Raw genomic sequence first — 27,062 nt, forward strand, 5'->3', positions numbered from 1 at the left:
ACTCAGCCTCTGGATACTGGGAAATGCAGCAGAGTTCTAGCTCTTGCAGCTGTTGGACTGAGTAAACATGGACGCCTTACACACTCACACCCAGTGCACACTCATATAAACATTAGCTGAACCATAAGAAAAAATGTAAATCCAAAGTTTAGCCCAAAACAAAGACAGGATAAATCTGTGGATGACAGAAATTTAATGAGGGAATTTAAAGGCTGAGCATTAGCTTCGACATGGATATGTCAGTAGCCTAGGGAAAATGTCAGTGGACTTTGATACTGGTGTTTACTGCTTAGAATGGGACAAGTGCTGAAATTTTAGACCTAAACCTATGGGTTGAGATAGGAGAAGGGGCAGATCTGGGGCTGAGATCCCTGATACTGGATTGTCACCTGCAAAACATGTGAAAAAAACAGTGCCTACTGACCAGGAGAACATTTGAGGAATTCTCTGTCAACCTGGGCACTGAGGAAGGAAAATAATTACCTGAGGAACTGTTGTGTGTAGCTATGGCTTATTAATTTGCACTGCCCTTAGCAGGAATTTATGCTAAAAATAATGTCAGTGTTGTTACTATTTTGGACTCAGGCAGAAGCAAATGCAATACTTTTCTGACCCCAAATCACAAGGGCTTTAACTGATCCATCATGAGATAGTCTACAGACACAAAACAATTTGTCCCTGATTTCAAGAGATATCAAAGCTTAGATTTGAGTGTTATTTTCATAGAGATGATACCTGACAAAGAAATTGGATTTGATTGTCCAGAAGGAAAATATAAATAGAGAAAATAAAAATGGAAGCCTGGGTATATAACATTTCAGAACATTTAATATTTAGAGATGATGAAGGAGGAAGTATGGGTTACAGTTGGAGCACACAAAGTTTTGAGACATAAGCGTAAGACTACAGTTTAATGGGCATAAAGGAAATATAATAGATGGTACTAGGAAGTTTCAGTTTGGAAAAAAGAAAAAGGAAACACAATCACTTTCAAGTATATGGTGACCTTTCAAGTAAAAAGGGGATTAGATTTACTGTAAGTTCTGGAATGATAAATTAGAACAAACAATTGCACGTTTAGGGAATTTCATTTTGGCTCAGTGTGAGATATTCATTTTGGCTTGATATTTTGGAAAAATTATTTTTTCCCAAAATTGAGTAGGCTGTCTTGTGAGTAGAGACTTCTTCCATGTTACAGGTGTGCAGGCAATTGGGATGTTTAGGGGAAAGTTTTTCATTAAATAGGAGTTTGAAGTAGACTACTTTAAATTCTTTCTAACTCTATAGATTAGTGAAAACTAACAATACTGCTGTAATGTTATTTTATGTGCTATATTCTAACCTTAGAAATAATTGATGTATCATAGACTCTGAAGGAGCACCAGTCTAATACTTTAGAGATTAAGCATATTTGTAATGTAATTTGAACACTGGAGAAGACTGGTGACAAACTTTCCTTCTCATTTTATTTTTGGAAACTAAACTAAGAGCATAAGGTTCATGGCCCCACCCCATTCCCTTAATTTAGCTATGAGGGAGACCAAAGTAATAATGTGTTTAAATAGCTTGCTGTTTTCCAGGATTTTTTAAAAATAAATCTTAATTTCTATTTCTGTTTACATATTAAAAATTATCAAATTCAATTAATTATAAAAGCATCAAATTCAGGAGACAAATTGAGAATTTAGAATTATTTTTATTCCAGGTTCAGCTGTTAGTGCTATTATGAAGTGCTCCTTAAAGATTAAAAATTGTCTTTGGAGTTTCACTTCAGCTTAAAATGTAGAACTTTGAACCCACTGTAAAAATAGAAAAAGGCAGATAATATACAAAGATCATAATTTTTCCTAACTACATTAGAGATTTGAGGTCAAAAGGTGACCAAGTAGACTAAATTCCAAAGAGTGGCAGGCCCTGCCAAGGGGAGATGGAGCACAAAAGTGTCTTTGGCCTTTGGCAGAGCATAGGAGAATGAGATGACCACTACATAAGAGGGTAAGAATAAATCAGCCAAAATCTCAGCAGATTCTCAAAGGCTAGATGTGAGCAAGCATGTCAATTTGAAATATCTGGGAGTTCAAGACACAAGGAGAGTTAACAGTCATCTGTAAACTTGTCTTGGACACCTACCAGTTGTTCAGGGGAAATTATGAAGGCGGTGCAGGAAACTAAAGGTCCATTCACTGGCCTACCAGGGGAAACCCTATTTCTGTAGATCTTCTTCTTACAAGAAGCAGAAGCTCTAAGCTACTGGTTTATGATGCTAGAAAAATGATAATACAAGAGGAGACAGATATCCTCCGTGATCCTGAGCCCAGGCAAAAATCTCTTACTTTGGAGGAAGGGAGGAAAAGCAAACAGTCTGCCTTGCAGGGATAGGTGGGACACGGGTTAGGATCCTTTGCTGGTGAGAGAATGGTTGAAGCAAAAACCTGTTGTTCCCTGGGAAGAGACTGGGGACCCTGTCTGCAGTCCAGGATCCCACATGGATACCTATCCGAAGTCAGGAACCACTAGGAGGAAGGGCAGAACACTGTCTCCTGTACAAGACTAAGTGCAGATATAAGGTACAGTTTGGCTGCCAGAAAGTTCCAATTTTAAGGCAGAAATGCTCAGACAGTTCTAATCCTGACATTCAAAAACACAGCCTAGGACTGTTGTTGATTGTTACCTCAAAATTCCCTTCACTCTAATACAAAAATGAGTCTATTTTGAATAATAAACAATAGCAGATCACCCTAGAAGAGAGACAATAGTATTGAGAGAGATTGTCTCTGTGACCTGGCAAACGGGCTGTTGAAAGCCAAGGAACAGAGAAAAAGACTCTAGAACTGCAGGTGCTCTATATAAGTATAGGTGATAGTAACTAACCATTAGGGGAATTTGAAGGCTGAAGTGCCTTGACTATAATGATAGGAAGAACAAAACACAGAGCTCAAATCCTGACTAGATTTACCAAATCTATATACAAATAGCATAACAGAAGAGCATTGCCCATTTCCAGGTATGAATACAATTAAACTCGGTCTCTAATATTGTTCTACATGGATGTTTAGAACTCAATACAAAATTAGGATCTATATCAAAAAACCAAGATATAACAATCCATTGTCAGTAGATGAAACGATCACAAAACCAAACTAATAAATGACCCAGATGTTAGAACAATCAGACGAGGACTTTTAAGTAACTATGATTAGCACGGGACAGGACATAGTGGAAAATGTAGATGATAGTCATGAACAGATGGGGATTTCAGCAGAGAGAAGAAAACGATGTACAAGGGGCAAATGGAAATCATAGAAATATGATACTTGATACTAGAGATGAAGAACTCTTTCAATTGATTGAACATCAACCTGAGCATCAGATTGAACACAGTGAAGTAAAGTATCAGTGAAATTGAAGATGGATCAAGAGAAACCATCCTACCGAAACACAAAGAGGAAAATGAGTGGGAAGTAAAGCCAGGACACACCATCCAAACCTGTCAGAGGCATTTATGCATTTGGAGTTCTGGAAAGATAAAAATGGGGGAGAGATATATTTAAATAGATGATTACCACATATCAAAATTCATAGGATGCCACTAAAAGTTAGAGGGAAATTTATGACTTTAAACTTTGAATGATTCCATGTTATTGAATTAGAAGAAATTGAATTCATAATAAATCCTTCCCATAAGGAAAATTCTATAAACAGATGGCTTCATTGGTAAATTTTATCAACATCTAAGGAAGAAAGAAAACCAAATCTACACAAATTATTTCTATTTTATAAAGCTAGCATTATTTCAGTGTTAAAATCAAGCCACAAAATTACAAGAAAAGTATAGACTGATGTCTCTCATAAACACAGATGCAGATAGCCTTAACAAAATAGTTGCTAATTAAAGCCAGAAATATGTAGAAAGAGTTCTAAGTCATTACAGTTCAGTTCAGTTGCCCAGTCCTGTCTGGGGTTTTTGCGACCCCCATGGAATGCAGCATGCCAGGCTTTCCTGTCCATCTCCAACTCCCGCAGCTTGCTCAAAGCAATCCATCAAGTCGGTGTTGCCATCCAACCATCTCATCCTCTGTCATCCCCTTCTCCTCCTGCCTTCAATCTTTCCCAGCATTAGGATCTTTTCCAGTGAGTCAGTTCTTCGTTATCTCGTGGCCAAATGTTGGAGCTTCATCTTCAGCATCAGTCCTGCCAATGAGTATTCAGGACATTTCCTTTAGGATTGACTGGTTTGATCAACTTTCAGTCCAAGAGATTCTCAAGAGTCTTCTCCGACACTACAGTTCAGAAGCATCAATTCTTTGGTACTCAGCTTCCTTTATAGTCCAACTCTCACATCCGTACATGACAACTGGTAAAACCACAGCTTTCAATAGATGGACCATTGTTGGTAAAGTAATGTCTCAGCTTTTTAATATGCTGTCTAGATTGTTCATAACTTTTCTTTCAAGAAGAAAGCATCTTTTAATTTCATGGCTGCAGTCACCATCTACAGTGATTTTGGAGCCCAAGAAAATAAAGTCTGTCAGTATTTCCATTGTTTCCCCATCTGTTTGCCTTGAAGTGATGAAACTGGATGCTGTGATGTTAGTTTTTTGAATGCTGAGTTTTAAGCCAGCTTTTTCACCCTCCTCTTTCACTTTCATCAAGAGGCTGTTCATTGGGGCTGGTGCACTGGGAGACCCAGAGGGATGATATGGGGAGGGAGGTTGGAGGGGGGTTCAAGACGGGGAATACATGTATACCTGGGGCGGATTCATGTCAATGTGTGGCAAAACCAATACAATATTGTAAAGTAATTAGCCTCCAATTAAAATAAATAAATAAATAAAAAGAGGCTCTTTAGTTCCTCTTCACTTTCTGCCTTTAGGCTGGTGTCATCTGCAGATCTGAGGTTACTGATATTTCTCCCAGCAATCTTGATTCCAGGCTGTGCTTCATCTAGCCCAGCATTTCTCATAATGTACTCTGCATATAAGTTAAATAAACAGGGTGTTAATATACAGCCTTGACGTACTCCTTTCCTGATTTGGAACAAGTCTGTTGTTCTATCTGGTTCTAACTGTTTCTTTTTGGCCTGCATACAGATTTTTCACAAGGCAGGTAAGGTGGTCTGGTATTCCCATCTCTTTAAGAATTTTTCACAGTTTGTTGTGATCCACACAGTCAAAGGCTTAGGCATAATCAATAAAATAGAAGCAGGTATTTCTCTGGAACTTTCCTGCTTTTCGATGACCAACAGATGTTGGCAATTTGATCTCTGGTTCCTCTGCCTTTTCTAAGTCCAGCTTGAACATCGGGAATTATGAGTTCATGTACTGCTGAAGCCTAGCTTGTAGAATTTTGAGCATTACTTTGCTAGCATGTGAGATGAGTGTAATTGTGCAGTAGTTTGAACATTTTTGGCATTGCCTTTCTTTGGGATTGGAATGAAAGCTGACTTTTTCAGTCCTGTGACCACTGCTGAGTTTTTCAAATTTGCTGACATATTGAGTGCAGCACTTTCACAGCATCATCTTCCAGGATTTGAAATAGGTCAATTGGGATTCCATCACCTCCCCTGGCTTTGTTCATAGTGATGCTTCCTAAAGCCCACTTGACTTTGCATTCCAGGATGTCTGGCTCTAGGTGAGTGATCACACCATCGTGGTTATCTGGGTCATGAGATCTTTTTTGTATAGTTCTTCTGTGTATTCTTGCCACTTCATCTTAATGTCTTCTGCTTCTTTTAGGTCCATACCATTTCTTTCCTTTATTGTGCCCATAAATGCATGAAATATTCCCTTAGTATTTCTAATTTTCTTGAAGAACTCTCTAGTCTTTCCCATTTTATTGTTTTCCTCTATTTCTTTGCACTGATTGCTGAGGAAGCATTTCTTCTCTCTCCTTGCTGTTCTTTGGAACTCTGCATTCAAATGGGTATATCTTTCCTTTTCTACTTTGCTTACAGCTTCTCTTCTTTTCACAGCTATTTGCAAGGCCTCCTCAGACAACCATTTTTCCTTTTTTGCATTTCTTTTTCTTGGGGATATTCTTGATCACTGCCTCCTGTACAATGTCATGAAACTCTGTCCACAGTTCTTCAGGCACCCTGTCTATCAGATCTAATCCCTTGAATCTACTTGTCACTTTCATTGTATAATCATAAGGGATTTGATTTAGGTCATACCTGGAATGGTTTTCTCTACTTTCTTCAGTTTAAGTCTGAATTTTGCAGTAAGGAATTCAAGATATGAGCCACATTCTTGTGGCTCCTGGTCTTGTTTTTGCTGACTGTATAGAGCTTTTCCATCTTTGGCTGCAAAGGACATATCAATCTGATTTTGGTTTTGACTGTCTGGTGAGTAGAGTCTTCTCTTGTGTTGTTGGAAGAGGGTTTTTGCTATGACCAGTGTGTTCTTTTGGCAAAATTCTGTTAGCCTTTGTCCGTCTTCATTTTGTAACCCAAGGCCAAACTTATCTTTACTCCAGATATCTCTTGACCTCCTACTTTGACTTTCCAGTCCCCTATGATGAAGTACACCTCTATTTTTGGTGTTAGTTCTGGAAGATCTTGTAGGTCATCATAGAACCATTCAACTTCAGCTTTTTGAGGTTGAGGCATACACCTGAATTACTGTGATATTGAATGGTTTGCCTTGAAATGGAATAGAAATCTGTCATTTTTGAGATTGTATTTTGGACTCTTCTGTTGACTATGATAACTACTCCATTTCTTCTAAGGGATTCTTGTCCACAGTGTTAGATATAATGGTCATCTGAGTTAAATTCATCCATTCCAGTCCATTTTAGTTCACTGATTCCTAAAATGTTGATGTTTACTCTCTCCATCTCCTGTTTGACCACTTCCAATTTATTTTGATTCATGGACCTAACATTCCATGTTCCTGTGCAATATTGTTCTTTACAGCATCAGACTTGACTTCCATCACCAGTTGGCAGGTGGGTTCTTTACCATTAGTTCCACCTGAGAAGCCCCTCACTGTATCTACAGTAGTTTAAAGATTTTTAAATTTTGAAAAGAATAAATGAAAAAATTGTACACCCATATGTATAGATACAGTGGGGGGCTTCCCAGGTGGCACTAGTGGTAAAGAATCTGCCTGTCAATTTCGGAGATATGAGTCTGATCCCTGGGTTAGGAAGACTCCCTGTAGGAGGATATGGCAAACCACTCTAGTATTCTTGCCTGGAGAATCCATGAACAGAGGACCCTGGCAGACTGCATCCTTGGGGCTGCAAAGAATTGGACTTGACTGAGTGACTGAGCACACATGCACACATAGATACAGTGAAGCCTGAGGATGACATTGAATTGCTGCAATCTCGTGATAAAACCTGAAGAATGAGGAGCTGAGTCTTCTGGATGAGCCAATAAAGTGGTTTCATGGAAACTACTCCTAGTGAGGACACTGTGAAGACTTTTGAAATCACAACCAAGGATTTAGAATATTAAATAAACTTAGTTGATAAGGCAGTGGCAGTGTTTGAGAGGATTGACTTCCAATTTTGAAAGAAGTTCTACTATCATTAAGTACTATCAAATAGCATTGCATGCCCCAGAGAAATCATTCATGAAAGGAATAGTCAACCAATGTGGCAGACTTAATCGTTTTCTGAAGAAATTGCTGTGGCATGCCAATCTCAACAGACATCAACATCAAGGCAGTACCCTCCATCAGCAAAAAGATTACAATGCACTGAAGGCTCAAGTGTTTGGGTTGATATTTCTAAAGAAGGGAAGCGAAAAGCAAAGGAGTAAAGGAAAGATATATCCATTTGAATGCAGAGTTCCAAAGAATAGCAAGGAGAGAGAAGAAAGCTTTCCTTAGTGATCAATGCAAAGAAATAGAGGAAAACAATAAAATGGGAAAGACTAGAGAGCTCTTCAAGAAAATTAGAGATACCAAGGGAACATTTCATGCAAAGATGGGCTTAAAAAAGGACGGAAATGGTAGGGACCTAACAGAAGCAGTAGATATTAAGAAGAGGTGGCAAGAATACATAGAAGAACTGTACAAAAAAGATCTTCACATCCAAGATAATCACGATGGTGTGATCACTCACCTAGAGCCAGATATCCTGGAATGCAAAGTCAAGTGGGACTTAGGAATCATCACTACGAACAAAGCTAATGGAGGTGATGGGATTCCAGTTGAGCTATTACAAATCCTGGAAGATGATGCTGTCAAAGTGCTGCACTCAATATGCCAGTAAATTTGGAAAACTCAGCAGTGGCCACAGGACTGGAAAAGGTCAGTTTTCATTTCTAATCCCAAAGAAAGGCAATGCCAAAGAATGTTCAAACTACCACACAATTGCACTCATCTAACACTCTAGTAAAGTCATGCTCACAATTCTCCAAGCCAGGCTTCAGCATGAACTTCCAGATGTTCAAGCTGCTTTTAGAAAAGGCAGAGGAACCAGAGATCAAATCGCCAACATCCACTAGATCATTGAAAAAACAAGAGAGTTCCATAAAAACATCTATTTCTGCTTTATTGACTATGCCAAAGCCTTTGATCACAAAGGCTTTTGTGTGGATCACAATAAACTGTGGAAAATTCTGAAAGAGATGGGGATACCAGACCACATGACCTGCCTCTTGAGAAACCTGTATGCAGGTCAGGAAGCAATAGTTAGAACTGGACATGGAACAACAGACTGGTTCCATATAGGAAACGGAATACGTCAAGGCTATATATTGTCACCCTGCTTATTTAACTTCTATGCAGAGTACATCATGAGAAATGCTGGGCTGGATGAAGCACAAGCTGGAATCAAGATTGCCGGGGGAAATATCAATAACCTCACATATGCAGATGACACCACCCTATGGCAGAAAGTGAAGAAGAACTAAAGAGCCTCTTGATAAAGGTGAAAGAGGAGAGTGAATAATTTACTTAAAGCTCAACATTCAGAAAACTAAGATCATGGCGTCTAGTCCCATCACTTCATGCAAATAGATGGGGAAACAGTGGCTGATTTTATTTTTATGGGCTCCAAAATCACTGCAGATGGTGATTGCAGCCAGGAAATTAAAAGACGCTTACTCCTTGGAAGGAAAGTTATGACCAACCTAGACAGCATATTAAAAAGCAGAGACATTACTTTGTCAACCAAGGTCCGTCTAGTCAAGGCTATGGTTTTTCCAGTGGTCATATATGGATGTGAGATTTGGACTATAAAGAAAGCTGAACACCGAATAATTGATGCTTTTGAACTATGGTGTTGGAGAAGACTCTTGAGAGTCCCTTGGACTGCAAGGAGATCCAACCAGTCCATCCTAAAGAAGATCAGTCCTGGGTGTTCATTGGTCGGACTGATGTTAAAGCTGAAACTCCAATACTTTTGCCACCTGATACGAAGAACTGACTCATATGAAAAGATCCTGATGCTGGGAAAGATTGAGGGCAGGAGGAGAAGGTGATGACAGAGGATGAGATGGTTGGATGGTATCACCAACTCTATGGATGTGGATTTGGGTGGACACTGGGAGTTGGTGATGGACAGTGAGGCCTGGCGTGTTGTGGTTCATGGGGTCACAAAGAGTCGGACACGACTGAGCTACTGAACTGAAAGCAAGAAATTATTTTTTTAATTAAGGTACACACATTGTGCTTTTTAAGACATAATGTTATTACACACATACTAGACTACAGTGTAAACAAAACTTTTATACATACTAAAAAATCAAAAAAATTCATGTGACTCAACTTTAGTGCCATATTTTCTTTATTGCGGTGGAATGAAACCAAATCTGAAATGTCTGAGGTGCAAGTTGTTAATGGATGCATACTTCCATGGTGAAATGGCAAAGAAAATGTACACAGTGGCTTTTCTTCAAAGAATACCTCTTATGGAGAAGAAAAGAGATATAAAGTGGCATACAGACAGATCTTAGGATGCTGACAATATTTTGTACCAAACTTATTATGTAATAAGATTGCCTATTCAGTTCTTTAATTTGTGTGTGTGTACTGAGTTGACTCACTGGAAAAGACTCTGATGCTAGGAAAGGTTGGGGGCGGGAGGAGAAGGGGACGACAGAGAATGAGATGGCTGGATGGCATCACCGACTCTGTGGACATGAGTTTGAGTGAACTCCGGGAGTTGGTGATGGACAGGGAGGCCTGGCGTGCTGTGATTCATGGGGTCACGGAGAGTCGGACACGACTGAGCGACTGAACTGAATTGAACTGAACTGAACTCTTCATGTATTACATAACTCACTGCACAGATCTTAAGTTGTCAGATTATGTCATTATTCTGATGAAACTCTTTATATCTCACTTGAAAGTGAAAGTCGCTTGGTCATTTCTGACTCTTTGCAACCCCATGGACTGTAGCCCGCCAGATTCCTCTGTCCATGGAATTCTCCAGGCAAAAACACTGGCGTGGGAAGCCAGTCTCTTCTTCAGGGCATCTTCCCGATCCAGAGATCGAACCCAGGTCTCTTGCATTAGAGGCAGATTCTTTACCATCTGAGCCACCAGGGAAGCCCACTTAGAATACAGATTATGTTGGGTAGTAATTATCTTCCTTACTGAAGATCTTTCATTGTTTCTTCTTATTCCTGTCTGGCAGTGTTCTGTACATAGGTTTGACTTTTAGCAGTTTCAATCTGCCCTTTGTTTCTGCTAAGATAGGTTCCAGTTCTGCAAAGGTGTTTTACTTCCTTTTTAACCTGACTTATCTCCTTCATCTCCTTGACTTCTCCTTTTGTGACCTTTTAGCTGATCCATGTTACCTATTCATTTTACTCTTATTTCCTTATGATTATTTTTGCTCCTTTCCCTCCTATTATATTCTGTTGTGAATGTAAATCAGTTTTGTGACATTTTTCTTCTGGATCCTATACAATCCTCTATTTTAGTGACAGTGTTAAAAATAGTAGCTCTAATAACAATAAAATCACACTTGTACTTATCTTTTCTTGAAGATTATTTATCTTCCAGCCACTATATAATATTAAGCACATCTACTGCTTTGTTGATTTTTAACAATACTATTTTGCTATCTTCTCTCTAGTAGTGAATAATATAAACTCAAGGATTGCTGAATTAAAGCTTACGCTGTGGCAGAATATTTACACATACATTTGGAATCTCTGCTCCTAAACTCTGTCTTTACTGCCACTCTGCTTAAATTATGTTTGAAATTGGAACTTCTGAAAAGCCAACAGTTAGTCTGCTTATTACTAAGAAAGCTATTGTCCTAAAAATTCTAAATATATATTATCAGATCCCTGTGTGCCCACTTTCTTTCTCCTTATAAATGGAAATTTTGATCTCTGTTTAGAGGCTAAATACTGTTAGATTTTGGTCTTGAGGAAGGTGTGAGAACAGAATTATTCTGCCTTCCTCATTGAGTTAGATACGCCTGAACAATAGAGCCCTGTTGGCTCAGTGGTAAAGAATCTGCCTGCAGTGTAGGAGCCTCAGGAGACTTCTGGCTTTTATTCTGGGTCAGAAAAACCCCATGGAGGAAGACATGGCAATCTACTCCAGGATTCTTGCCTGGAGAATCCCATGGACTGAAGAGCCTGGCAGGCTACAGTCCATAAGTTTGCAAAGAATCGGACGTGACTAAAGAGACAGCACAGACACACACAAACAATAGAGGTGACTTTTAAATTTTTTTGTCTGGTTATCTAGTTGGTACAGCCTCTGAGACATGCGCTTGAAGGTAAAGCGTTTGGAGGCTTTTAGCTCTTTTTATACCAAGCAGATGTTTCATGAAGCCAACCTACATTTTGAAGCATGGATGGATTTTTTTCAATCCAGATCCATTTGGTCTACAATTAGTTCATCAGTTACAGATCCAAGTGTAAGTTTGTCCTCAGTGATAGGGATTGCTAACTTTCTCTAAAGTTAGCTGCTGCTGCTGCTAAGTCGCTTCAGTCGTGTCTGACTCTGTGCAATCCCACAGACCACCAGGCTCCCCTGTCCCTGGGAATCTCCAGGCAAGAACACTACTTGGCATTTAAACAAAAATTTTGGAGACAATGCGTTAGAGGCTACTAGGAGAAAGCAACTTTGAATCAGAAGCTGATTCTTCCACCTAGTTGGAAATCTGGCTTTACACTGCTTTGTCTTAGAGATCTACCACTCTGTGTGCTTTATGTGAAAATGCTCTTTCCAGCTAGATTGTTAGCAACTTCAGAGCATGGTTCTGACTTTGACTTCTGATGATTCCAGTAAGTAAATAGTTTAGTAATTTGTACTAAGTAAGCATTAACACCTCCGGGGAAAATTCTTTCTCTTTTTTCTGTTCTTAATTTCTCCTAAATGTTAGCAATGAATTCAGAATATAGCATGAATACAGAAAACATTCCTTAATTATTAGTAAAATAGAAGAGAGGGGGGAAAATTGCCGAAAGGAAAAGCTCTATGTAAATTACTTACAACATTAGCTGTTTAGCAAGCATAAGTTAGGATGCACAATCTGAAATGTGTCAAATGTAAAATATGCCAATAGCCATTGCTGATGAAACAAAATATTTGGAAATTTAAGTTATCCATATTATTCAGTAATATTCATGGCAAATTTATTCGACCTGCTTGTTATTTTGTCAAATCATATAATAATTCAAGTATGAGAAAGATAAAAACATTATTCTTCAAATTGTTAACTATTTTCAGTGTTGATGAAATGCTACTTAATACACTTGTCAAACAAATAGAAAGTGCAATATTGTAAATTGGTAATATCACAGTCTGTTCTTACTTCTTAGATATTTAGCTATCGATGCTTCATAGGAAGAAATGTCATGTAAAAAATTCATTGGTTTACAGAGAATTCACGTGGAAATTTGCAGACACTGTGGCCTATTTATAAAATAATTCAGATGTGGTGATAATAACTATTTGTCTGTGATAATGACAGTGTTTCTTTGATGGTTTGCCAGCTTTTCAGTTGTATTGGAAAAATTGCTTTCTTTCAAAAAATGATTTCTTTTAAAGTGAAAGTATTGGAGGTCTCATATATAAGTGATATGATCAAACCACTACATTTGAAAATTAATTATCATGGATCTATGATACATGAGCAGTACTGAGACATTTAGGTAATTAAAATTCATCCATAAGTAAGGTATGATAACCTCCACAGTATATCTGTGTATTATCAAGAGCCATAAATGCTATGGGAATGGAGCCTTAATATGCCCAGGGTACCTGGTATATTTCAAATTCTCACTAGAAAGAATGGCAGTCACAAAGAAGTAGTAATTATGACACTTTTATGAGGTTTAAAACAATACAAATAATTGTGAATTATTTGCACCTTCCACATTTTAAACTCCAGATTCAGGCTAGACTCAAGAAAGTTGTGGAATTACAGTGAGAGGATTACACTTGGGGAAGGAAGATGAGTTGTGTATTTGTCATCACTGTATCTTTACTTATTTACATGGAATTCATGTGTGAGTTTCGTATCCACATCAAGAAGTGTAATTTATCATTTTCAGAACTGTTTACTGTTTTTTAATATTGAGGATAGCAATTTAATATTGATTAAGATCTGTTCCCTTTGTATAGATACCAAGAGTCATTTGTTTAATGGAAAAAGAAGTCTTCACTTGTTTTAAAAACATTCTCTTAACTCATTTTCTGTAATCATACAGTATTTTATCTGTGGAAGACTAATATGTATGCTGAGCACATCAGGAGAAATGCTGGGCTGGATGAGTTACAAGTTGGAGTCAAGACAGGCAGGAGAAACATCAATGACCTCAGATATGCAGATGATAACACTCTAATGGCAGAAAGTGAACAGGAACTAAAGAGCCTCTTGAGGGTGAAGGAGGAGAATAAAAAGCCAGCTTAAAACTAAATATTAAAAAAAGAAAAAACTAAGATTGTGGCATCCAGCTCCATTACTTCATGCCAAATAGAGGGGGAAAAGATGGAAGCCGTGACAGATTTCCTCTTCTTGGACTCTACAATCACAGTGGATTGTGATTGCAGCCATGAAATCAGAAGACAGTTTCTTCTCGACAGGAAAGCTTTGAAAGCCTAGACAGTGTGTTGACAAGCAGAGACATTACTCTGCTGATGAAAGTCTGTGTAGTCAATGCTATGTCTTCCCACTGGTCATATATGGTTGTGAGAACTGAACTATAAAGAAGGCAGAACATTAAAGAATTGATGCCTTTGAACTGTGGTGCTGGAGAAAACTCCTCAAAGTCCTTTGGACAGCAAGGAGATTCAACCAGTCAATCTTAAGGGAGATCAACCTTGAATACTCCTCGGAAGGACTGATGCTGAAGCTGAAATTCCAGTATTTTTGTCATCTGATGTGAACAGCTGACTGAGTGGAAAAGTCCCTGATGCTGGGAAAGATTGAGGGCAGAAGGAGAAGAGGGTGCCAGATGATGAGATGACTGGATGACATCACTGATGCAATGGACATGAACTTGTTCAAACTTCAAGAGATGGTGTGGGACAGAGAGGCCTGGCAGGCTGCAGTCCATGGGATTGCAAGAAATCAGACATGACTGGGAGACTGAAAAACAGCAATCCTTCCCTGGAAGAACACACTGTAAGAAATGATTTGCCTAATGGTGACTACAACTTGGATGCCTAATAGGCATTAGATTAGACTGAATCCATTATTTTCTCTGCCAAGCTAGCTTCTCCTACCTTCACTGTTTAGTTAATTAATGTCTCCATGTGATCAGTCAGCCACCAGGAATCTGGAGATAGTCTAGGCACTGTGTTATTTCGTTGTTCACAGTTTTTCACCAAATCATGTAAATTGCACATTTTCACCTTTTGTGAATCTGCCCCTTCCTCTCCACCCCCATATTAGAGCTTTTGTCCATGCCCTCCTCATCTCTTGGGGTTAATGAAATGTCCTATAGTCACCCATCTGTCATTATGCTGCCCTGCATAATGGCTTTATGTCATCAGATGATAAATTAGAAAATCATTAAATTGTCCATAAAATGTCCTTAAGACCATACATAACTTGGTTCCCGCTTCTCCCTTTCATCTGGTCTTTTCCTAGGCTTTCACCTTGAACCTTAATTGTAGCCATTCCAAAGTTTCAATAGCATACAGTTTCTGACTCAAACCAGGCTATTTGCTACATGCTCTATTCCTGTTGTTATTTGCTTTAAGTTATCCCTACCTCAGACTTTCCTTCACCACACCCCTCCCCTGGCTGACACGCTCATTTTTCAACACTCAGATCAAATAAGTAAAATCGATAACCCTCTTTTGTGTGTCCTATATACACACATGACACTTTATTACATACATCTGGTTAATTGTCTGTTTTGCCATGATAGAATGAAAGCCATTGAAGTCTCTGCTTTATAAATCTGTGTATCTTCAGAAATGTGCAAAGTTTTAGAGAAAGAGTAGATAATAAATGCTTATTGGATTAATTAAGTAAGTAACAAAAGTTAATACCTGGGTTTTCAATAAGTATTTCAGGTGGGAGTCATATTTTTGGATTACTGTTGAGAGACACTGTCTGGAAAGAAAAAAGAGCTTTGTTTAAAATTGAGTGGGAAAACATTAAATTTATCAAATTTATCACAAGTCTTGCTTTGCCCATGATTCTATAGCAAATGTAGTTTAAGGATTTCTGTTGATGTAATTTTAAATATCATTTTGAATGTCTACCTTAAAACCTCTGTATAACTTGATAGGCTACAAGCATATTTAAAAACCTTGGAACTCAGAAGAAATTTTTGACAACTTAACCAAACTTCTCAAAGACTGTTCATTATAAGAAACTACTTTTAATTCAAAATGTCAGTTGCAAAGGGATTCATAAGGAGATAATGACAGATACATCAAGAAATATCAAATATGCAAAAATTTGCAAAGAATTACTTTCAGAATTAATGACATATTTATTATACGTGGTGTTGTATTTGATCCCAAACCTCTGTGTTTTCCTGGTATTTTTGCTTTTTTCCCTAAGCTCCTCTTAATGCTTCAGCGTTATCTCTTAGGTGGAATAGATGTGAGTTGAGCAGAGATTCTTCTGGCTTCACTATTCAAAATTATTTTCCCCAACGTTATTGACTTTCCCTTCCTATTTGTCCTGAAAACTCATGAATTGACTCAAATAATGAGTAGCATAACACAAATTTATAATGTTAAAAACACACCAATGTTCATTGCAGCACTGTTTATAATAGCCAGGACATGGAAGCAACCTAGATGTCCATCTGCAGATGAGTGGATAAGAAAGCTTTGGTACATATACACAATGGAGTATTATTCAGCCATTAAAAAGAATACATTTGAATCAGTTCTAATGAGGTGGATGAAACTGGAGCCTATTATACAGAGTGAAGTAAGCCAGAAAGAAAAACACCAATACAGTATACTAACGCATATATATGGAATTTAGAAAGATGCAAATGATAACCCTGTATATGAGACAGCAAAAGAGACACAGATGTATAGAACAGTCTTTGGGACTCTGTGGGAGAAGGTGAGGGTGGGATGATTTGGGAGAATGGCATTGAAACACGTATGTTGTCATATGTGAAACGAATCACTAGTTCAGGGTCGATGCATGTTATAGGATGCTCGGGGCTGGCATGTGGGGATGACCCAGAGGGAGGATAAAGGGAGGAGGGAGGTGGGAGGAGGGTTCAGGAGGGGGAACTTATGTAAACCCGGGGCGAATTCATGTCAATATATGGCAAAACCAACCAATATAATATTGTAAAATAATTTGCCTCCAATAAAAATAAATTAATTACAAAAAAAAACACACCAATATATTTTATAGTAGCAAGTAGCCCTGTTTGATCCCCCGCCAAACTCTATGAGTGTCTGCAGCTAACCCTGTCGCTACAAAGGCACCTGCAGTTGGTCTTCACAGCCGGGTGTGTGTGTGTGTGTGTGTGTGTGTACACAACCAGCTCCAGCAGCAACTGCTGTCTGCCCTGGTCTCTATCTGGAGGCACCACTGAGGATCACAAAAGCTTCTGCAGCATTGCAGACCTCCCAGAGCACTTGCCAAGGACCACGTGGTTGTGGATGCTGTGGAACCCCATGACCTGAGCTGAGCAGACTTTGTGTTTCTCCTTCCCTCCATACCTGGAGTTGTCTCACAATTCTGTGCTTGGTGCCTTACACTATTACACTCAGGGTCACAGCACATTTCAGGGTACCCTTGCCTGTAAGTGAAGGTCTTTCCATACTGAAGACAGCTCATACAGTCTGGAAGAGGTGACTGCTGCTGCTTCTGTACAGACAGCTATGCAAGGCTGTGTGCAGTGAAAGTGTTAGTTGCTCAGTTCACCTCTTTGTGACCCCATGGACTATAGCCTTCCAGGCTCCTCTGTCCTTGGGATTCTCTAGGCAAGAATACTGAAGTTAGTTGCCATTCCTTTTTCTGGGGGATCTTCCCCACCCGGGATATAAGGCTGCTGCTGCTGCTGCTGCTGCTCAGTCACTTCAGTCGTGTCCGACTCTGTGTGACCCCATAGATGGCAGCCCACCAGGCTTCCCTGTCCCTGGGATTCTCCAGGCAAGAACACTGGAGTGGGTTGCCATTTCCTTCTCCAATGTGTGAAAGTAAAAAGTGAAAGTGAAGTCGCTCAGTCGTGTCTGACTCGAAGCGGCCCCATGAACGGCAGCCTACCAGGCTCCTCCATCCATGGGACTTTCCAGGCAAGGCTAGAAGATCACAAAAAATCAGGGAAATATGACACCACCCAACGAATACAGTAGACTTCCAGCAACTGACCCCAAAGAAATGGAGATAAAAGAATCGTCTGATTAAAGCACTCAAAATAATTGTCCTAAAGATGCTCAGAGAACTGCAAGGGAACACAGAACAAGAATTTAGTGAATTTAGTATAACAATGCAGGAAACAAAATGAGAAATTCAGCAAAGAGAAAATACAAGGATCAAATAGAAATGCTTGCGCTAAAGAATACAAGACTGAGCTGAAGAATTTGATAAACTACCAAGCAGAAAACTCGATAAACTTAAAGACAGATAACTTGAAAGCACCCAATCAGAGGAACAACCAAAAGAAGAAAGGAATGAAGAAATGTTGTCTGTCAACTACACTCCAATTAAAAATTACTGACAATGATAAGTTAGTGAATAAATCTTATGGGTCTCACAGTCAGGTCAGTCACTCAGTTGTGTCTGACTCTTTGCAAACCCATGGACTGCAGCATGCCAGTCCAGCATGCAGTTGCCATCACCAACTCCTGGCGCTTGCTCAAACTCATGTCTATTGATTGGGCGATACCATGCAACCATCTCATCCTCTATCATCCCCTTCTTCTCCTGCCTTCAATCTTTCCTAGCACAAGGTCTTTTCCAAAGAGTCACAGGCTCCTTTTATCTCTCTGTGCCCCAGGTAGCATCCACCTACAAGTCACAGCCCTCCACCAAACAGTTCAGAACAAATCTCTGACTCCCAGGGATTCTAGACTTTTTGAAGAATTTGTCCAATTTGATGTTTCTCTCTGCATTTGTTGATGTGGTAGTTGTTGTCTTATAAATTTATTTTGAAATACAACATTTGATTTAATACACTATTTTGATGGGGACCTATCTGAAGCATATAATTAGTAATACAATAATAATTTAGATTAAGTGATATCAAAAGTCCTCCTTAGTTTTACCCAGTCTATGATTTTATGATATGAGGCTGAATACTGGGGGGAAAGAGAAAGACATGATATTTTAATGAAAGAATGTAGCCTTTGCAAATTACAGACAGCATTGATTTCACTCTTTCTACTAACAAACTGAGTGATCGGCCCTAGATAAGTTATTTAACCTTCCAGAAGTTCAGTTTCCTTGATTCTGAAGTAAGGTAGTATGTATTATTAGACTTAAGGGGAGAATTAGATGAGATAATGTATGCAAAATGTACTAGAACTCCAGGAAGTGATAGCTATTATTAATAGTCACTAAAACAATTTTAACTCACTTTTATATCAGGCTGTGCTTTAGAGAATTTATGACACATACCTCCCACACTCCATTTTTTGCTCATTTAGCTCAGAACAACTTTAATTCCTGATAACCTCACCCTGTAGCACTGATACCTTCTCCCAGGTTAGCTTTTTGATATGTCTATTCTTTCAAATGATACATGCATATGTTGAGATATCAGACTCAATTAGGATATGCTCATTTGCCGTCACTTGAGTTTTCCAATTTGAATTCACTCTCCTTTGTTTATAATGTATCAGTTATTTTCAAGGAGTTCCAGAAAGGAATTTAAAGCAGGAGATGGTGACTTTCAAAGTATGGAAACTCAGTGATACAAAGAGCTTAGTGACATATGCACAATCGAATTTACCAAATGAATGAGGAAAAAAAATCCTCGAAAATGTAATAACTGGTAGCAGAGAGATTTTTAAATGAATGTTAGATTGTTCTGGAAGGTGTTAGCAGCTTTTTCAAACGTATCTGAATAGCTGTGAAGAATAGATAATTATTAACAGAATTTGCCAACGGGAGATATCTATTAAAAGTACAATAGCTTCCACAGTATTAGTGAAAGGATAGTTTTTACAATCAACTGAAAAATATTGTGATTTGGTACTTGAGAAATCAGTCAGAAAGTAGTCTTGGAACAGAAATGAAATGTCTTACCTGGATACTTTCCAGATATGCATAAATTCTAGAAGCTGGTTCAGATAAAACTGACTGTGGTCATCTTCATGCTGTAGACAGCAGGATATATTAATATTTATAGAGTGAAGAGGAATGAATCCAAGATAAAAATAGGTCCGTAACTTCCTGCTGTCATTTTATTCACCTCTTTTGATAACCCTCATTTATCATTTTAATATTTTGTTTTAAAGACCTTAGAAGACACTTAACTGTAGAAGCATTCCTTTCAAAAGTAAAGCAGAAAGCTGCTCTTTGATTGCGGATAAACCCCAAGGACAGTTGAAAAGCATCCTGCCACCACCAAGGTCAAATACGAATTTATCCCAACAGGAAGGCAATTTTGACACCAGTTCTCCCATGTACCTGTACGTTTTCTTTACATTTAGGCCTTGGATACATGGCAGCATAAGACTTGACAGCTTGCCACATTGGCCGGCACACAGAATGGAATCCTCCATTATTCAGATTTTCCATATCTTGCCACCAAAATGTCAGGGTAAGAGAACTTCCCTTCTCATGAATGTTGTTATGCTAATGAAAGACAACTACTGATAGGTATAAACTGAAAGAGTTATCAGATGGCATTGTGTTTTTCTCCCAAGATGAGCAGGAACTACTCATCTTAAAATAGCAGCCCCCTGATCCACATCTCTGCATTCACACAGACGCACTTTCATCTTAACTCCTTGATCAACTGTTCTGAAATGGGCACCTATGAAAACCCTGTGCAGGCCTACAGAGGAAGTAAATATACCCCATCATCACCCAGAGCCGTTAAGTTTTACAGCCCAGTGAGTCCCTTCGTGCCTGGGGTGCATATAATCTTGTATGTCAGTACGCACACAATCTAATTTTAAAACTGCCTGTTAGAGTTTCTGACAGAAAACATCAGAAGGAAAACCTTTACATGGCTTAAGGTCAACGGTAAATCAATTTTTATATTGGGTTGTTTTGTGAAGAAGAGGGAGGAAGCTAAGTAACATGGAAAGAATAAGGTCATTGCTATGAAAAAGGAAGGCTTTGAATTAACAGAAATGCTAAGGAACTTGACAACATGAGGCTTACTGTATAGGAATTTATGTCCAAGGTCCCTGGTTGATGAAATCTGAAAGTGTGATAGTGATTGAGACAATTTTTTTTTCTGCAGTAGATAAAGCAAAAGTTAGGGCATGGAAAGGACAGTAAAAGGAAAAGAAAAATTGATAAAAAAGAGTCAAAGTACAGTAAGATTTGAACTGTAATGTTTGGCATTTGCCTTATTTCAGAGACTTCGCTGGTGGCTCAGTGGTAAAGATTCAACCTGCAATGCAGGAGACATGGGAGATGTGGGTTTGATATCCTGGAGGAGGAAATGGCAACCCACTCCAGTATTCTTGCCAGGGAAATCCCATGGACAGAGGGGCCTGGGAAGCTGCAGTCCATAGGGTTGCAAAGAGTTGGACATGACTGAGCATACATGCACTTATTTCAGAAGTTAAAACCAAAGCAGCGTATAAATAATATGACATATTTTCATCTTTTGGTATAGCATAATCATATTCATTTAAAAGCTACTTTACTTGGCTTCCAGAGATACTTTTGGGGGCAGGGGAATTGTCCTTTTTCATACAGTCACTTAAAAGAAAAAAAAAATTATCTAAAGGATCTCAAAGATTTGCAGGAAAGTTTGAGCACATATCCTTGGAATGTATTGTGCAATTTACTTTTCTCCAAAGCTGAAAGTCATACCTTTGTTTTAGTAAAAACACTAAGGTATTTTTTTTTCTTTTTTTCATACAGAAATCTATTGTTTTAAATATTCTGTAAAAGCTTCCTTGAACTATAAAGAAATCTTAATTTTATGATTAATACATACAATGTTGGCAATACTTTTGATCAAACCAGAAAGATGTAAAAGAATAAAAATTAAAAAAACAAGTTTCAGTCATTTGTGTCATTTTTAATCAAGACAAGAATTTAAAAATTTTGAAATCTAGGATGATTTCTAAAGAATGTCAGTTTTGTGAATAATCTCTTGGAACACGAATTAAATCATCATATATCAATATAATAGGAGTCAGTTTAAAAGAAGAAAGCCATCTAAGTTGAATTGAGCTTTGTAATGCATTTTACAGTGAAAAAAACTCTGAAATATCTCCTGAATGGTGTTGGTGTCAGTAAACTTAATAAAATGATAGTGATCATTATAGTTCTAATATTACATAGAAACAATATTGTCAAGCCACGTTCACGTTGTTTAAGTAGAAAGAAAATTTAATTATTCATAATGTTTAGCATACAGCTGAAATTATGAAAATCACAGAGAATTTTGGCATCATTTTAAATAATAGAATTAAGAGAGGAGACCATTCACCATTCCCTTAGCATAGATTTATAAAAGAAAAATAATCATGAGTCATTTATTTTAAATATAGCCATTCAGACCATGAAGAAGGGTTGTAAACTGTTAAACTGTCTCAGTTATATTCAGTTATATTAAATTTATCAACATGCTTATCTAATCCTGAAAGAAGATTTTATAAAACCAGGCAATTAGGTTTTATTTTCTTCAACTATTAGATTTTCAAGTGAAATTATAATCTAACCTACTCAATGGGTATTAAAAGTTCATAACAAAAAGTGTGATATATCAGAGTGCAACATATGCATCGTGTTGACATAACATACCAGTGTCTAGACTCTAATATTTTCAGTATCATGAGTAAGTTTTTGAAATGTATGAATGTCTTAACTAACATTAGGGTGATCAAATGGTTAAGTCTTTGCCTTCCAACGTAGGGGATGTCCATTTGATCCCTGATTGGAGAGCTAAGAGCCCACATGCCTTGTGACCAAAATCTGAAAAAACAAAAGTAATGCTGTAACAAATTCAATAAAGTCTTTAAAAATGGTCCACATCAAAAAAAATTTTTAGGACTTCCCTAGTCCCTAGTGGCTCAGCAGTAAAGAATCTGCCTGTCAATGCAGGAGATAGAGATTTGATCCCTGAACTGGGAAGATCCTGACACCACAGAGCAACTAAGTCCATGCCCCACAACTATTGAGCCTGTGCTCTAGAGACTGGGAGCCACAACTACTGAAGCCATAATGCCCAAGAGTGCATGTTCCAGACAATGAGAAGCCTATGCAACAAAACTAGAGAGTAGCACCCACTTGCACCTAGAGAAAAGCCCACGAGGCAGTGAAAACCCAGCACAACCAAAAATGAATAAATAATATTATTTTTAAAAGTTTTAAAAAAGACTACAATATCATATAGGCTAACATGCTATAGTTTTTGCTTTGGGGCTGTTATGAATTAATACATGTAGAGCACTAATAACAGTGCCTGGCACCTAATATATACTTAATGTGGTTAATTATCACTAAATACCTTGTCATGGCCCAGGCTTTGGTATATGTGGATACAGCTGTGGAAAACAAAACAAAGCCAAAAAAATATAAAGGCAGAATTTTGACTAATTGCTCTGACACTCACATCTAAAACGTTTGAGTATAGTCCATAAATTCTCAGTGGAGACTCACTGACTGGGCTAAGATACAAGTCTCTGCTTACTAGTTCCATGAATGTGACCTGAGAAAGGTCATGAGCTCCTTGGGATTCAGTGTCCTTATTGACACTGAATTGTTGTAAACAGTAAATGTGATGTAAATGTTAAAGTTGCAGATATAAAATATATGTTCAGTACATATTATATCAAAATAGTGGAGTTATATGCATTTAAGAATAAACCTTAATTTACATGAAACTGAAATATTAGTGATTTGTGAATTACTACCAGTGACATTCTTTATAGCAATTAAGCTGATCGCTGAAGAATTGATGTTTTTGAATTGTGGTGCTGGAGAAGACTCTTGAGAGTCCCTTGTACTGCAAGGAGATCCAACCAGTCTATTCTAAAGGAGATCAATCCTGGGTGTTCATTGGAAGGACTGATGCTAAAGCTGAAACTGCAGTACTTTGGCCACCTCATGCGACGAGTTGACTCACTGGAAAAGACTCTGATGCTGGGAAAGGTTGGGGGCGGGAGGAGAAGGGGACAACAGAGAATGAGATGGCTGGATGGCATCACCGACTCTATGGACACGAGTTTGAGTGAACTCCGGGAGTTGGTGATGGACAGGGAGACCTGGCGTGCTGTGATTCATGGGGTCGCAGCGAGTCGGACACGACTGAGCGACTGAACTGAACTGAACTGAAACAAGAGTAGTAGTTAGAATGATACATTTCCTCCTCCCCCTGTTGAAATGAAGCATGATAATTCCAGCTTTTTCATCAACACTGAGGACAATTTGAAGACGCTTAGGTTTATTGATATTAAGGGTATTAGTTACTTTGTAATGCTTCTTTGTGGAGATTTCAGATGCATAGCCCTGGAGCTGTCAATGCCATCTGAGTTGGGTACGAGTTCCAAAAGATATTTCTAAACAACTCTCTTTTGGCCTCATTATGTTATGTTCCACATAGATATATTGCAAACTAATGCACTACCTGACACTTTTTATGATGAAGCACCCCAAACTAGAAAAAAAAAAAAAAGTCATGCATTGGAAATCTGTTATCTGAGGTAAATGACAGGGTGATGGGAGTTTTGCTTAAAGCAGGTAATTGGAAGATTCTATAGATAAAAACTTCTAAAATATCAAAGTTTACTGCATACTGTGCAATTTGGGTATGCATCACACAGGGAAGAAAATTTATATCTAACAGCATGAAACTGTCATTAAAGCACAATAATTCCTTTCTAAGGAGTTTTATTATATATATTAAAAATATTAATCTGTCCTGATTTAAACTGTGTTGATACCACCATTGTCTTCAAATAGAGCAAGAGTTGTGTTATTTTGCTTCCTTCAATGATTTCCCCATCACATTTTCTGTCCCATTCATTTACTAGTGGATTCTTGTATGAATATGATAACATTAATAAGTTACTCATAAACGACTTTTCAAGAGACCAGTTGATTTATTATACTGAGGTGGCAGTATGCTGTTCATGTAATTGCTTTAGTTCAAATTGTTAATAGACATATAGACATATATTTCATTATGTTTCAGTAAATATACTCAAATAAGTACATATTCATTAAGCCATGTAATCCCAAAATGGCAACAATCCATAAGGATGGGAACACTGTCCTTAAAGAACCCATTTGCTAACTGATGCCAATGCTAAGAAAGTCTCACCTTTCGAGATAATGTTCCTGGAATGTCTCTCTTTTTCTGAAGATAAAGTTGAATAACAGATTTATTTTTCTGAAATACTCTGTGGCTTCCCAAATAGTGATCACTGAAAGAGAAAAAAAATGAACATAATTATTTTCTCTTACTATTCCCCCAGTGTATGTTTTCCTCCCTGACTCCATGTCATTTTATTTTATTTTTAGAACTTAGTCTGATAAAAGTAAAAATAGTAGTTTTCTGTCTGTCTACCTATCTATCATGGTTTTCCAGGTGACTCAGTGGAAAAGAATCTGCCCGCCAATGCAGAAGACATGGGTTTGATTCCTGGGTCAGAAAGATCCCTCCTGGAGGAGGAAATGGCAGCCCACTCCAGTATTCTTGATTGGTAATCCCCTGGACAGAAGAGCCTGGCAGGCTACAGTCCATGGAGTTGCAAGGAGTCAGACACAACTGAACGACTGTGGCTTAACTATCTATCTATCTATCTCTAATGTGCATGTGTATATAGACATATAGAGATATGTCTCCTCATATTCAGTTGTAAAGGCAAGATAAGTATATCTTTTCCAATTCATTGTTAGAAAAAATGACTAGAGCCCTTTAGAATGGATATGATAAAGAAACCATATTCAGAGTTAGTTATATCTGGCCATCTCAAAGCTGATCACAGCATGCTCCTAGGAGGTCTAATTGATGCCACAAAATGTATGTGGGGATCACTGTATCAAGGAAGCAGAGCCACGTGGCAGAAATATCACAAGTTTAGAGACAGATGTACTAACTCCTTGACCTTAGGTCAATTAAACTATCTGAAACACAATATTTTTTCTTTAGAGTTGGGATATTAATGTCTATGTCAAAGGCTTGACAAGCAGATTTAATAAAAAATATTACACATTTCAGACATTTTTAATGGTGTAATTGTATTTTGTTTTCCTCCCTCCCTTTCTTCCTTCCTTCCTTCCATCCTTCCTTCCTCTCTCTCTCTGTAAATATTTCCTAATCACAGATGAAATAATGAACAAAACAACCTATTGCTATCCATAGGGCTTTTATATTGTTCCTTGTGGAGGTGATGGAATTCCAGTTGATCAATTTCAAATCCTGAAAGATGATGCTGTGAAAGTTCTGCACTCAATATGCAGGCAAATTTGGAAAACTCAGCAGTGGCCACAGGACTGGAAAAGGTCAGTTTTCATTCCAATTCCAAAGAAAGGCAATGCCAAAGAATGCTCAAACTACCACACAATTGCATTCACCTCACACGCTAGTAAAGTCATGCTCAAAATTCTCCAAGCCAGGCTTCAACAATACATGAACTGTGAACTTCCAGATGTTCAAGCTGGTTTTAGAAAAGGCAGAGGAACCAGAGATCAAATTGCCAGACATAAACTGGATGATGGTAAAAGCAAGAGAATTCCAGAAAAACATCTATTTCTGCTTCATTGACTATGCCAAAGCCTTTGACTGTGTGGATCACAATAAACTGTGGAACATTCTGAAAGAGATGGGAATACCAGACCACCTGACCTGCCTGTTGAGAAACCTGTATGCAGGTCAGGAAGCAACTGTTAGAACTGGACATGGAACAACAGACTGGTTCCAAATAGGAAAAGGAGTACGTCAAGGTTGTATATGGTCACCCTGCTTATTTAACTTATATGCAGAGTACATCATGAGGAATGCTGGGCTGGAAGAAGCACAAGCTGGAGTCAAGATTGCCGGGAGAAATATCAATAACCTCAGATATGCAGATGACACCACCCTTATGGCAGAAAGTGAAAAGGAACTAACAAGCCTCTTGATGAAAGTGAAAGAGGAGAGTGAAAATGTTGGCTTAAAGCTCAACATTCAGAAAACGAAGATCATGGCATCTGGTTCCATCACTTCATGGGAAATAGATGGAGAAACAGTGGAAACAGTGTCAGACTTTATTTTTGGGGGCTCCAAAATCACTGCGGATGCTGACTGCAGCCAGGAAATTAAAAGACGCTTACTCCTTGGAAGGAAAGTTAAAAAGCATATTAAAAAGCAGAGACATTACTTTGCCAACCAAGGTCCGTCTAGTCAAGGCTATGGTTTTTCCCGTGGTCATGTATGGATGTGAGAGTTGGACTATGAAGAAAGCTGAGTGCAGAAGAATTGATGCTTTTGACCTGTGGTGTTGGAGAAGACTCTTGAGAGTCCCTTGGACTGCAAGGAGATCCAACCAGTCTATTCTAAAGGAGATCAATCCTGGGTGTTCCATTGG

At 38.3% G+C, this 27,062-nt stretch overlaps 1 protein-coding gene across 3 annotated transcripts in view; it reads right to left on the reverse strand.

Annotated features, from left to right (window-relative positions):
- The window catches only part of PIK3C2G (phosphatidylinositol-4-phosphate 3-kinase catalytic subunit type 2 gamma), a 464,511-nt gene that overhangs the window by 369,717 nt on the left and 67,732 nt on the right, over positions 1 to 27,062 (reverse strand). For all 3 annotated transcript variants that reach the window (XM_055394272.2, XM_055394271.2, XM_055394273.2), the window contains 3 exons: positions 24,815 to 24,917; positions 19,606 to 19,676; positions 15,423 to 15,486 (listed from right to left, as the gene is read on the reverse strand). In XM_055394272.2, coding sequence (XP_055250247.2) covers positions 15,423 to 15,486; positions 19,606 to 19,676; positions 24,815 to 24,917 — 238 coding nt within the window. The remainder of the gene's footprint in view (positions 1 to 15,422; positions 15,487 to 19,605; positions 19,677 to 24,814; positions 24,918 to 27,062) is intronic.

Source organism: Moschus berezovskii, chromosome 6 (assembly GCF_049115385.1).
Source record: "Moschus berezovskii isolate FMDL1 chromosome 6, NW_MosBer_1.0, whole genome shotgun sequence".
Classification (NCBI taxonomy): Eukaryota; Metazoa; Chordata; class Mammalia; order Artiodactyla; family Moschidae; genus Moschus; species Moschus berezovskii.